This window comes from Orycteropus afer, unplaced genomic scaffold (assembly GCF_000298275.1).
Source record: "Orycteropus afer afer isolate SDZICR_OR568_19922 unplaced genomic scaffold, OryAfe1.0 scaffold00499, whole genome shotgun sequence".
Classification (NCBI taxonomy): Eukaryota; Metazoa; Chordata; class Mammalia; order Tubulidentata; family Orycteropodidae; genus Orycteropus; species Orycteropus afer.
Window position 1 is genome coordinate 1,729,842 of NW_006922086.1, and position 13,860 is coordinate 1,743,701.

The following is a 13,860-nucleotide window of genomic DNA, read 5'->3' on the forward strand; positions in this document are numbered from 1 at the left end:
GAGAGAGAGCGGGCACCTCCCAGAACATTGTTTTGTGCCACTCCCAACAGAAATACTCCAGGTGGATACCTTCAGCAATCAGGAGCTCCTCAGTTGCTCATAGCAAATGCCATCTCGGAGTTTACAAAGACTTCTGGGTAGAAAAGCCACACAAAGTAATTTACTACACTGCAGGTAGTTAAGGTTGTTGTCAACTTGGCTGGGCCTGGTTGAGTGGCTGAGCAGCAGGATGTCATTATTCCCCATGGTGAGCTTGGCAATCAATTAATTCCATGGTAGAATTTCCTGGAACAGCTGAATAACTTCTTTAGGGTTGTGGTCTGCTTCCAGTATATTAGAACCAGCTTTGAGGAAGATTTCCAGCTGATGGTACTTTTGAACCCTGCGTGTAGTTGAGTCAGTGTTCAACAGCCTCCCATGCCCTGCCACTCTTGGGACTCTTAATGCACTTGAATCAATGGCCTGCCATGTGATTTGATGCTATCAGGACTGTGCCTTTTTATTTGTTGACCTTGGGTTTGTCAGCCTCAGCAGCTAGCAGTTGCCTGAGTGAAGAAAAGTCTCTAGCTTCAGTGGGGTGGGAGCAGGAGGCAGAGCTGAAGCCCAAGGATCTAGGGGCTTTCACCCAAACCCTAGAGCCTGGCACCTGGAACTCAGGCTTCTAACCTACAAAATTGTAAGAGAATAAACTCTTGTTTGTTAAAGCCATCCCATTTGTAGTATTTCTCTTAGAGTGGCACTAGGTAACAAAACTCAACAGCCTTGGGGGGTCTTAAAAGCTTTCAATTGGCCATCTGAGGTGCAACTGTTGGTCTCCTCTCATCTGCAGCAAGTAAGAGTGAAGAAGATCAAATTCATCAGGAAACAATTAGTCCTAAGATAAGAAGGACCTTTCTCAGCTTCCAATGACTCTCACCAGAAGAACTACATGGTCCTTGGCTACCAGTGCTAACTGCTCAGAAAAGGATCAAATCTGGAGATCCTAGATAGAGTGGGTGGCAAAATGTGGAACAAAATTCAAAAACAGAAAAATGACCAGATTTCTGGTCAGAGAGAGACTGTTAGACCCCCTGAGACTATGGCCTGGGCTATCCTTTGGGCCTAGAAATGGACTCACATGGATTGGCTCTCAGCCCAACAGTAGAAAGACCTACATACAGAACAGGTTGATATACTCACCTACTTTAGGGAGATACATGCCTTGGATCAATCAGCCATGAGACACCAGAGGGGTAGCACTCACATAGAGGGGAAAGCTGGACAGACAGTAATGAGTGAATGAGAAGGGCACAAGAAAGGGTGGTCACAGTGGGGAGAGGGGAGGAGAGTTTTTTATGGTTGGGGACGGTAATCAGGGCCACGAAGTCAGATGTGCATGAACTGTGGGATGTGAAACATGTTTGTTACATAAATTTGCACCTGAAGCACAGTAACAATTACAAAAAAAAAGAAGAAAAAAAAAAAGATTTACAGCCTTGGAAACCCAGTGAGGGTTGCTGCAAGTCAGAATTGACTTGATGGCAGTGAATTTGTTTTTTTGGTTTTTGGTGGTACAACAATTAAGTGTTTGGCTGTTAACTGAAATGTTGGCAGTTTGAACATACCCACTGCTCCATGGGAGAATGACCTGGTGATTTGCTCCTGCAAATATTACAGCCTAGAAAACTTGATGGGACAATTCTACTCTGTTACACAGGATCACAATCTACTTGACACCCAACAAGAGCATAAGTATTTTTAAAACTTTCCTTATGATTTCTTCTTTGATCCATTGGTTATTTAGAAATGTGTTGTTTACTTTTCATGTATTTATGAATGTACCAAATTTCCTTCTCTTATTTATTTTTTAATTTTATTCATATTCTGATTTCATTCTGTGTTGTCAGAAAACATACTTTAAATTCTTTTAGGCTTATTGAGACTTGTTTTAATGTCCTAACATACGGTCTATCCTTCAGAAAGAATGTTTATTCTGTTGTTATTGGGTGAGGTGTTCTGCGTATATTTGTGTTAGGTTTGATTGATTTGTAGTATTGTTTAAGATCTCTGTTTTCTAAATCTTCTCTGTATAGTGATTCTATTATTATTCCATGTGAGGTGTTGAAGTTTCCAACTTGTGGTAGTTAAGTTGTGTGTCAACTTGGCTTGGCAGCTGGATATAGTTATTACCCGTCATGAGATTGGTAATCCACCGTGGAATCTACTGGAGCAGCTGAGTAGCTGACTTAGGGATGTGGTATGCTTCCAGTATATAAGAAGAAGCATTGAAAAAGATGTCTTTTTGGCACACTTGGAACCTACATGTAGCCAAGTCTTTATTCAGCAGCCTATCATGTTTCCTGCCAATTTTAGGACTGTCTCTGGACTTGAACTATTATCCTGCCATTTTGTTTGGTAATCTTGGGACTGTGCTGTTTGTCAGCCTTGGGCTTTTCAGCTTCAGCAGCCAGCAGCTGCCTGAGTGAAGAGACACTTCCAGCTCTAGTGGGCTGGGAGCAAGAGGCAGAGCTGAAGCCCAAAGTCAAGGGGCTTTCATCCAGCTCCTAGAGCTTGCACTTTTAACTCAGACTTCTAGCTTCCTAAGCTGTAAGAGAATGAATCACTGTTTGTTCAAACAACCCATTTGTGGTATTTTCTGTTAAAGTGACACTAGAGGGCCAAAACAAACTATTATTATCGAATTGTCTATTTCTCCCTTCAGTACTCTGTTTTACCTTCATGTATTGTGTGGTTCTGATGTTGTGTGTGTGTGTGTGTGTGTGTGTATATCTATCTATCTATCTATCTATCTGTCTTCCTCATGGAGTAATGCTTTTATCATTTTATCATAAAATGTCTGTATCTAGTACCGATTTTTGTTGTATTTTGTCTGTTGTTAATATAGCCACTCCAGCTTCATTCAGTTTGGGTATATCTTTTTCTATCCTTTCATATTCAACCTATTTGTATCTTTGAGTCTAAAGTAAGTCTCTTATAGATAACATGTAGTTGAATCGTGTTTATATTTAATCTATTCTGCCAATTTCTGCCTTTTGACTGGAGTGTGAAACCATTTACATTTAATGTATTACTGATAAGGTAGGATTTATACTTGCCATCTTGCTCTTTGTTTTCTATACATATAATGTCTTTTTTATTCCTCATTCCTCCACTACTGCCTTCTGTTGTGTTAACTAGATGCTTCTATTACACCACTTTAATTCCCTTGTCATTTGTTTTAGTATATATTTATATATTTTATTTCCTTTTTCAGTGATTAAGGCACTCTGGTGGCATAGTGCCTAATGCATTTAAGTACTAATGAGAAGGTTGGTGGTTCAAACCCACCAGGCACTCCTCGGAAGAAAGACTGGGCAATCTACTTCTCTGAAGATTTACTGCCTCAGAAACCCAAAGGGGGTCCCTATAAGTTGGAATCAACTCAATGACAGTGAATTTGGTTTTCGTTTATTTCCAGTGATTGCCCTGGTGATTACAATTAACATTTTATGATAGTCAAGTTCAGATTAATACTAAGTTAAATTCAAAAGTATTTAAAAACTTTGCCTTTAGATAGCTTCATTCCCTTCCTGGTCCTTTGGCTGTTATTATAATACAAATTACATATTTATACTTTATATGCTGCTTAAAAAAAACATTTATAATCTCTGCTTTATTCAGCTATCTTTAAAATCATAAAAACCAAAACCAAACCCACTGCCATTGCTATCTGACTCGTAGAACTATCTGACTTATAGCAACTGCCATTGAGTTTCCAAGGCTGTAAATCTTTATGGCAGTAGATTGCCTTATCTTCCTCCTGCAGAGCAGCTGGTGGGTTTGAAGTCAAATGTTTTGTCCATTATACTACCAGAACTCCTTTTAAAATCATATAGGAGAGAAAAAATTACAAACAAAATTTACACTTACACTGTCTTTGAAATTTACCTATTATTTTGGTTACTTCATGCTGCTCTAACGGAAAATGCCACAAATGAGATGGCTTGAACAAACAGGAGGTTTTTTTCTCTTACAATTTTGGAGGTTAGAAGTCTTGAGTTCAAGGTGCCAGGCTTTAGGGGCTGGGTGAAAGCTCCTCAACATTGGGCTTCAGCTCTGCCTCTTGCTCCTGGCCCACTGAACCTGGAGGCTTTTTCTCACTCAGGCAGCTGCTGGCTGCTGAAGCTGATAAGCCCTAGGTTGCCAAGTAAAAAGGCACAGTCTCAATATTACTAAACCACGTGGCAGGCCATTGATTCAAGTCCATTAAGAGTCCCAAGAGCAGGAGACAGCGTGACAGGCTGCTGAACAATGACTCAGCTACATGCAGGGTTCAAGCATGCCAAAACTTGAGACCTTCCTTAAATCTGGTTCTTATATACTAGAAGCAGACCACATCCCTAAAGCAGCTACTCAGATGCTCCAGTAGATTCAATCATGGAGTTGATTACCAGGCTCACCATGGGAAATAACTACGTCAAGGTGCCTAGCCACTCAAAACCAGGCCCAGCCAAGTTGACACATAACCTTAACTGCCACACCGATTTACCTACCTTTATCAAAGCTCTTTATTTCTTAATGTGGATTTTAGTTATTATCTAAGTCCCTCTCATTTCAGCCCGAAAGATTCCTCTTAATATTTCTTATAGGGCAGATAAAGAACCCTGGTGACACAATGGCTAAGTCAGGGGCAGATTTCAAGGTAAGCTGTTTACATGTGATTAGCTTCAAAGATATGGTGAAGCCCGTGTGAAATTGTTCACTATGGATTAGTAAGTAAGCACAAGTTTTAAGCCCATATTTACTTTGGTTGCTGGTACTCCGTCCCTGTTAGGGATTGTAAATATGAAAAGAGGCTTGAATTTTGTAAAGGTGATATGAGGTTGGGAGAGAAGCAGATGGCTGCGGTACCTAGAAGTAGAATCTTTGATGTAGTGAAAAAAAAAGTGAAATTGTTCACTACAGATTAGTAGGTAAGCATAAGTAAGCCCATGCTTACCTTGCTTATTATTGTAATCTAAAACTGGGTTAAGTGGTGGGCTGCTAATAAAAGGTCAACTATTTGAACCCACCAACCACTCAGTGGGGGAAAAAACCTAGAGATCTGCCCCTGTAAAAATTATTACCTGGGAAACCCTATGGGGCTCTGTTACATTGGTTCACTGTGAGTCTGAATTGACTCAGTGGTTACACAGCAACAACATGGGGCACATATGGCAGTGATAAATTTTCAGTTTTTTTTCATCTGAGAATGTTTTGATTCTTTTTCTTCATTTCTGAAGGATAGTTTTGCTGGATATAGAATTCTTATATAGTAGATCTTTTTCTTTCTGCACTTTCAATATGTTATCCCACTGCCTTCTGGCTTCATTGGTTGTTATGTGTCACTTATCTCTGCCTTCAAGATTCTCTGCTTTTGTCTTTCAATAGTGCGATAATGATGTGTCTAGGTGTTGATCTCTGAGTTTATTTTACATGAGGTTCGTTGAACTTGCATACTTATATTAATGTTTTTCATCAAATATGAGAAGGAGCTCTGGTGGCATAGTGCCTAAGGCACCTGACGGCTAACCAGAAGGCTGTCGGTTCAAATCCATCAGCCACTCCTCGGAAGGAAGGTTGGGCAGTCTACTTCTGTAGTGATACTGCCTCGTAAACCCAAGAAGGGGTCGCTATGAGTCGGGTTGGACTCAACGGCACCTAGCAACAACAACCACACAACAACATGAAAAGTTTTCGGCTACTCTTTCTTTAGATATTTTTTCTGCTCCCTTCTCTCCTCTCCTTCTGGGTTATCATAAAGCATGTCTTGGTATGCTTGAAGTTGTCTTACTATTCACTAAAGTTCTGTTCATTTTCCTTCATTATTTTCTTCTTACTGTTCTTCAGACTGAATAGTCTAAATTGACGTGTCTTCTAATTTTATGATTCTTCTTCTGCCTACTCATATCGGTTGTTGAGCCCTCTAGTGAATTTTTCATTCTGGTGATTGAACTTTTCAACTTCATGCTTACTCAGTGTCTTAGTTGTCTAGTACTGCTACAATAGAAATACCACAGATGGATGGCTTAAATAAACAGAAATTATTCTCTTATACGTTAGGAGGCTAGAAGTCTGAATTCAGAGTGTTGGTTCTAGGGGAATACTAGGCTAGAAGTCCAAGTTCAGAGTACTGGCTTTATAGGAGGACTAGAACTAGAAGTCTGAGCACATTGCTGGCTCTGGAGGCTGGGTGAAAGCCTCTCAGCCTTGGGCTTCAGCTTTGCCTTCTAGGCCCACTGAAGCAAGCTGGAGCTTTCTCCTGACTCAGCAGCTGCTGAGACTGATGAGTGCAAGACAGGCAGGTAAAGTGGCAAATTGTTGGCTCACAGGCTGGGAAGGCAAAAATCCCATGATCAGCAGGCAACATGGCAGGTCACTGGTTCAAGTTCAGGAACTGGAGGAGATGATGGTGGGCCAAATGCAGGATCAAAATAAGCTAAAAAGCTAGGGACTTTCCCCAAAGCTTCTCCATATGTACTGGAAGTAGGCCATACCCTGAAAGCAATTCCCCTTCAGCTAATTAGCTGCTCACAGCAGATTCTACCCTGCAGGTGATTACTTAACATCCAATCTCATCTTGGGGAGTGACTACATGCAGCTGTCAAGCCACTCAAAATCATGGTCCACCTTAACTACTACACTCCACCCTTTGTCAACTGAACACCTGTACACATCTCCTTAAACAATACATAATCTCTAAATAAAAAGATACTGCCATATTTGCAATTAACACAATACAACTAACATGTTTACAGCCAAAATCACATTAACACTGTTTATGTCTTATGTTTAATGTAAGCACACCTATGAAAGCATGTAAGCCAGCCACTTCATGGAGATACTTCCATTTTAGATAGCCAATTTCTTTTTATTTTTTAATTTTTACTGTGATTTGGGTAAAAGTTTATAGAGTAAATTCACTTTCCATACAGCAGCTCACATACACTTTGTCTCATGACATTGACTACAATTTCCCACAATGCAACAGCTCCCCTTGCACTTCTTCCCCTTAGTTACCTCCTGCCCCCCAAGATGCCTCACTGTGAATACACAGCCCTTCTATTCTCCCATGATTGGTCTCTCTAAGGAATGTATCTACCTAATGTAAATGTTCAGCTCATATGCCTGTCTTTTGTTTGGCTGGAAGCCACAGGAATGGGTTCAATTCCAGACCTGAAGGGCAATCTAGGGGCCATAGTCTCAGGGGTTCTACCAGGCTCTATCAGACCAGCAAACCTGTCTTTTTTTTTTTTTTTAAATGATTTTGAGTTTTGTTCCACATTGTTCTCCCACTCTGTCCAGGATCTCCTATATAGATCCTCCTCCGAGTGGTTGACAGTGGTAACCAGACATGACCTAGTTCTTCTAGTCTCATAGTCATATAGGTAGATAGCCAGTTTCTAAGTTGTCCATCCATAAGAAATCAGTACTCTGAGGAGACAAGCATGTTCCTTTCTCTGATTGAATCCAGTTGTAACTTTGAGCATGTGCATCCATAAGCAAAATCCAGTCCAGAGCAAGCCATCAAATTGCAGGTATTTAGACCATCTCAGTGTCAAACATTTTCTTCTTCATTTGGTCAAGTTCTGGTCAGCTCAGCTCTAGCCATCCAAGCTAGGTCATGGTTACAAACTTGGAAGTTCACACGTCTCCCTGTACTTCAGACCAGCCAGCCCTTTCTCTCTTTCTTGTCTCTAGCCCCCATGGCCTATGTCAATGCCCATAGTCTCAGGAGTCTACACAACTCCTGTACTTCAGACAAGGCAGCCTTTACTCTCATCCCTAGTCTTCATGGGCTAGGTCAACAGGTGCCAATCTCAGCCCATTGTTCTTAATTGCCACACTTCTTCCACTTCTTCCACTCATCAAGTAGATCAGGTGGTCACCACAAGCGAGCAGCATACCCGTCTACTACTTGCCAGCTTTCTTTAACTTCCAGTCCTGGAGGGGGCTTTTCTCATGGGCCATGACTTTCCTGTCTCCATGCACCAAAAGCCAAACCACTTGCTTGAAATTCAAAAAGCAAAACAGCTATTTCCTTTTCTTTCTTTTTTTTTTTAATCTCTGCAGGTCCTTCCTTCAAATGGGAATCTTCTGTTGTTTCAGCAGTGCTGGGTGGATCCACCTGTCTTTTCAAATGCAAATTTCCTGACTCTGAATGTTCTGAGGAGGGCTCAGGTTTTCTACCAAAGTCAAACAAAAGCCTGTTTCTTCCAAGTAAATTCTAGTACCCCTTTTAACATATCCAATCAAGTATTGGCTGAAGGTGGGTTTACATGCTCTGTTATCCATGCCTAATACTCATTTCTAACATACAGCTAGGTAAGAGAACATTCTGTATACATAGTACGTTTAGATAAATACATAATCCCAGATACATAACCCTTTTCTAAAACATCAAGTTTCATCTTCTCTTCACTTTGACTGTCTTCCCATTATATGCATATGGCTTCGGGCCTTTGCCTGGATGGAACCAAAATCTCTGGCCTCCTATCAATCATCTTCTTTAATTGGCCTAGCTATTGCCCAAGGCCACTCCAAGTGTAGCTTTTCTCCCCTTAGATGCAGCAATATCTCTCACATTCCCTTTGGTCATAACAGGTAACAATTGCCAGAGTAACCTCTTAAGGATAAAAAGTTTCACTTTCCAGGCCCCTTTCTGCTTTCTCTTACAAAGTTCCCGTGCTTCCATGAGTCTGGAGCCATTGCAATGAATTCCGCTCCTGATGCCTACTTTTGTATGCCTGTCTTTTGTTTGGCTAAACAGCGTGGAGGTGACATCAGACCAACTCTAACTTCACAAGGGGAATACAGAAGGATCAGCAGCACAGCCCAAAGCTGGTTCTTACAAGAATCATCCTCTTCTAGCCCTCCGACCTTTCCACTCTCGGGACTCAATTCTCTCTTGGACTGCTAGCCTCTACTCATTACCCAATTCTAAAACTGCTTCCACATTTTAGATGTCTGTTATAGCAGCACCCCACTCTTGATACCAAATTCTGTCTTAGTTTTCTAGTGCTGCTATAACAGAAGTACCACAAGTAGATGGCTTTAACAAACAGAAATTTATTCTCTTACAGTTTTAGGAGGCTAGAAGTCTGAATTCAGAGTGCTGGTTCTAAGATATGACTAGACTAGAAGTCTGAGTTCAGAGTGTTGTCTCTAGGGTTTGGGTGGAGGCCTCTTGACTTTGGACTTCAGCTCTGCCTTCCAGGCCCACTGGAGCACATTGAAGGCTTCTCCTGATTCATGCAGCTGCAGGGACTGACAAACTCAAGATTGGCAGGCAGTATAGCAGGCTGCAGGCCTGAATCCAAGATCTTGAATCCAAGATCAACAGGTAAAATGGCAGATGGTTGGCTCAGCAGGCCAGTGATTCAAGTCCAGGAACTGGAGATGATGACAGGCCAAATGCAGAATCCAAAATAAGCAAAAAGCCAAAAAACTAGAGATCTTTCCCATAGCTCTCCATATATACTAGAAACAGGCTGTACCCCAAAGGCAAGTCCACTTAAACTAATTGCTGCTCATAGCAGATTTTACCATGGAGGTAATTACACCACATGCAGTCTCATCATGGAGAATAACTACATCCAGCTGCCAAGCCACTCAAAGTCATGGTCCAGCCAAGTTGACACACAACCTTAATTACCACACTTCACCATTGTTTTTTTTCCACCATTTTTGCTGATATCCTTCTTCATTTGTTTCAAAGGTGTTTCTTTTATTTGAGGAATAAAACTGATAGTATGTTTTAAGAGAAGAAAGCCTGGATTCTTTTCAGTTGTGTGTATGATATTTTATCTCCTAACTTTGGGCCTCAATTTTTCCATCTGTAGAGTAGGAATGTGGGGGACTTGTTACTGAAAATAGCCCTTGGAATTTACCAGCAATCAAGAGACCTTTGTGTTATAGCCAAACAATACTTAAACATGTATAAATGAGTAGGGGCTTTATCATCCCCACCCTGGCAGCAAACTTCAGAAAGGGTGGGGGTGTGATGGAATGAATCATACATATTTATTGAATCATACATATTAGGCTCCAGTCATGCATATCTATTGAAGTCCCGTTGACTTATAAGGGACTCTGGACTTTGGAGCTCTCTCTTGGGGGGCTTACTGGATTAGTGAGAATATCCATGCATGTGCAGAGTGTGGGAATAGTAGAAGCATCATGCTGCCAGACCTCTCCCAGGCCTTGGCTGATGTGTCTCTTCACTTGTGTCATTTTTGGTTATAATAAATGAGTAACTGTAAATATAGGAAGACTCTGAGTTCCGTGACTCATTCTAGCAAATTATCAAACCCATTAGGGGCAGTGAGAGCCAGAAGAAAGACTTGTTTACCTACTTGGCAGCAACTGAAAGAACAGAGTCCTAACTTATGGTGACCCAACTTTGGGTGCTAAGGGTGAGAGAGAGAAAGTGCTCCATGGATAGCTGGTGTCAGGATGATGAAGTGGGAAAGTGGGTATGTTAGTTATCTTCACATTTTAGAAATTAGCCCGTGTCAGTTATTATTAATGTAAGGTGCAAATACATCTCCCCTTCTACTCTATAGACCTCTGTGAAATAAATGATATTATATGTGTGGAAAGGTGCTCTGGTAGCATAGTGCCTAAAGCATTTGACTGCTAACCAGAAGGCTGGTGGTTCAAACCCACCAGCCACTCCTCGGAAGGAAGGTTGGGCAATCCTACTTCCGTAGTGATACTGCCTCGAAACCCAAGGAGGGGTCGCTATGAGTTGGGGCCGACTCGACGGCAAATAACAACAACAACATATGTGTGGAAGGAGCTCTGGTAGCGTAGTGTCTAAGGCACTTGACTACTAACCAGAAGGCTGGTGGTTCAAACCCACCAGCCACTCCTCGGAACAAAGGTTGGGCAATCTACTTCTGTAGTGATACTGCCTCAGAAACCCAAGGAGGGGTTGCTATGAGTCAGATCTGACTCAGTGGCACATAACAACAACAACAACAACATATGTGTGGAAGTGCCCTTTGGAATGAAATTAGTTAACTTCCTAAAGATTTTTTGATTATTATTTTTAGTTTTGCTTCCCACTGCGTGCCCTTGATCAAGCCACTGAGCCAGTTGCTTCTGATTCCCTCTTTCTCTGTCTCTCTCTGTCTCTAAAGGAAAGACCATGTCATTTCCACCCCCAGACATGCTGATAAATTTCTTTAAGGTTACTTGAAGATCCTCAGGAAAAATTGGTGGTGTTATCTGCCTTTGATTTGGAATTATTATTCTGTATGTGATGCATTATATTTGAATGTTACATCTGAAGGTGATTATTGGAAGTTTTATTTATATTACACATAATACCAGAAATAAAGTTTTAAAACACCCATATATATCTCTTTTTTAAAAATGTTAATTCACTAGACCTTGACAATATTTCCTTTGTGAAACTATATTGTTATTAAAATTAGATAGTATGAACATTACTATTTTTTGTTCATTTATTATGTAGAATGCTATGGGTTGTATAAAATGTAGTAGATACTGATTTCATTGATCATATTTCTTTAACCTTATTTAATTTCTGAAAACAGGCTAATTATTTATGCTGAATAGATTTAACTCATATCTCTTTTGGTGCTGCAGGTTATAATCCAAGCAGGAATTAACTCGGGGACATCCATGTCAAGAGGATTGTATCAGCCAGCAACAATCTTTATGGGCCGCCAAATGTCAGCCATCTCAAACATTGGAGATTTCCGTACAGAGCAAAAATCCCAACCCACAAAGAACTTTTCAATTCCTGACCCACATTCTTGCCGACAGACAGCCCAAAGCAGTAATGTGACAGACAGCTATGTAGTACAAACTAATAGTGACACACAGTGCTTAAATAAGTCTGACAAAATAGATGGAAAGACATCTATTCAGATTGTTGAGGAAATGCCAGTCACAGCCAGTATATTGTCTGAAGGGGAAAAAACTCATTGCTTGGAGATAGGAAGCAGCACACGTCATGGCAAGAGTAATTTATCTGAAAGCAAAAAGTCTGCTGAACTTCATTCCCTGTTACAGGAAAGATTAAGTCCAGAGAACAGAACCACTGATTTAAAGTGTGACAGTTCCAGAAGATCAGAAGGATCAGAGGAAGAAATACTGACACAGGGACATATTGAAGTCAAGGAAGAAAGAGTCAGACTGCCAGTCTCTCCGATATCAGTTTCAGAATACTATGCATCTGAAAATAAGTGTTCTCAAGAGAACTATTCTGCTTGGGAAGATATCTTAGGTGGGAGGAGAATCCAAGTTGGTTTGCTAGTGTTTGTTGGTATTCAGTTTTTCTGACTGGTAGCAGTCTTATATAAGGACAAAATACAGTCTCTCATTTGATCTCTTTGTCAAAAGATAAAGTGGGTATATTATGATCATTTGCTAACAAATTCCATTCTAATGAGTTCCTATTTATGTATTTATTTTGGGAGTGAAAATATACACAGCAAAACCCACTCCCATTCAATACTTTCTGGGCAGAATGATCAATGACACTAGCTACATTTTTCACGTTGTTTCAACATTCTTGTTATGTATGTCCCATGAACTTAAACTCCCTGCCCTCAACCTTCCTGTCTACACTTTAGAATAGCTTTGTCCACTTGGTCTTATATAAATATTTTTTTTTAAAAAAAGAATGCAATATTCAAGGATGACAGTCTTTACTCTTTGAACTAAACTGTTACTTAGTTTAAAAGTGACTTCAGGTAATAATTTCAATTCAGTATTTGAAGAACAACTCAGGGCATTAGTCTCAACTCTTCCAGGCTCACTAGGTCTAATAAGTCTGGATTCTTTAAGAATTGAAGTTCTGCCTCACATTTTTATCCTTTCCTATCAGGATCCATGTATTGCATCTCTGATCAGAATGTTTGATAGTAGTAGCCAGGCACCATCTTATTCTTCTGGTCATAACATAGAGGGGACAGTGGTTCATGGAGACAGTCCTTTAGTCCATTTTCTTCTCTGATTCTTGTGTTCTTTTCCTCTTCCCTTTTGTTTCAAATGAATAGACATTCTCATGAGTTCTTAAATATGTAAGTGAAAACATTTTAGCAAGCCAACTCCCTGATTTTTAAATCTGCCATATTATTTAAAAAATATTTTAAATGAGTTTTTAAATACTATAATTAGTTATACATTATTTTTATATGTTTTTGACTGATGGAGTAATACCACTCTGTGAAGTACAACATCGTACCACACTTTTCCTGAAATCACTGACCACTAATCTGTTCATACCACTTTTGCAGATCATCTTCCTCATGGGGACCCAAAGTCACAGAGACCCTTCAGGAAAACGCAGGAGGAGCAAGAAGAGGAAAGTCTGAACAGCAGCAGTGACCTCACAGTTTCTGTGAGTGAAGATGATCTGATTTTAAAGAATCCAGAACCACAGCCAATTCCGTGTGACAAGATGGAAGGAGAAGATGGAATAAAAGCCTTAAAATTAATCCATTCTGAGCAAGAAAGAGATGTCCTAGTCACTGAAAAAAAAAATTGTGTTTTGCAAAATATAAGCTGTCCGGATTCAAAAAAGGAATCCTCTACCAACTCATCAACAAGACAGTAAGCAACTCTTTTTTTTTTTACCATTTTGTTTATAATTGTATACATTTTTAGAGTTCATTCCATTGGAAATGTGATGTTGAATACTCAACCATGAGTAAGATGCTTCAGTATAAGTGTAAGATCCTTAAATCTCTTAAGTAGTGTTTTAGATAGGGTCTAATTTTCTTTTTTAAAAGTCTGAATATCATTGAATCATGGTGGTTAGCAGTTTATAATTATATCCAGACACTCTTCCATTAATTCATTAGT

At 40.1% G+C, this 13,860-nt stretch overlaps 1 protein-coding gene across 1 annotated transcript in view; it reads left to right on the forward strand.

The window, feature by feature from the left end:
• The window catches only part of KIZ (kizuna centrosomal protein), a 415,288-nt gene that overhangs the window by 127,677 nt on the left and 273,751 nt on the right, over positions 1 to 13,860 (forward strand). The window contains exons 5-6 of the mRNA XM_042782893.1: positions 11,635 to 12,277; positions 13,293 to 13,608. Of these exons, the coding sequence (XP_042638827.1) occupies positions 11,635 to 12,277; positions 13,293 to 13,608 (959 nt within the window). The remainder of the gene's footprint in view (positions 1 to 11,634; positions 12,278 to 13,292; positions 13,609 to 13,860) is intronic.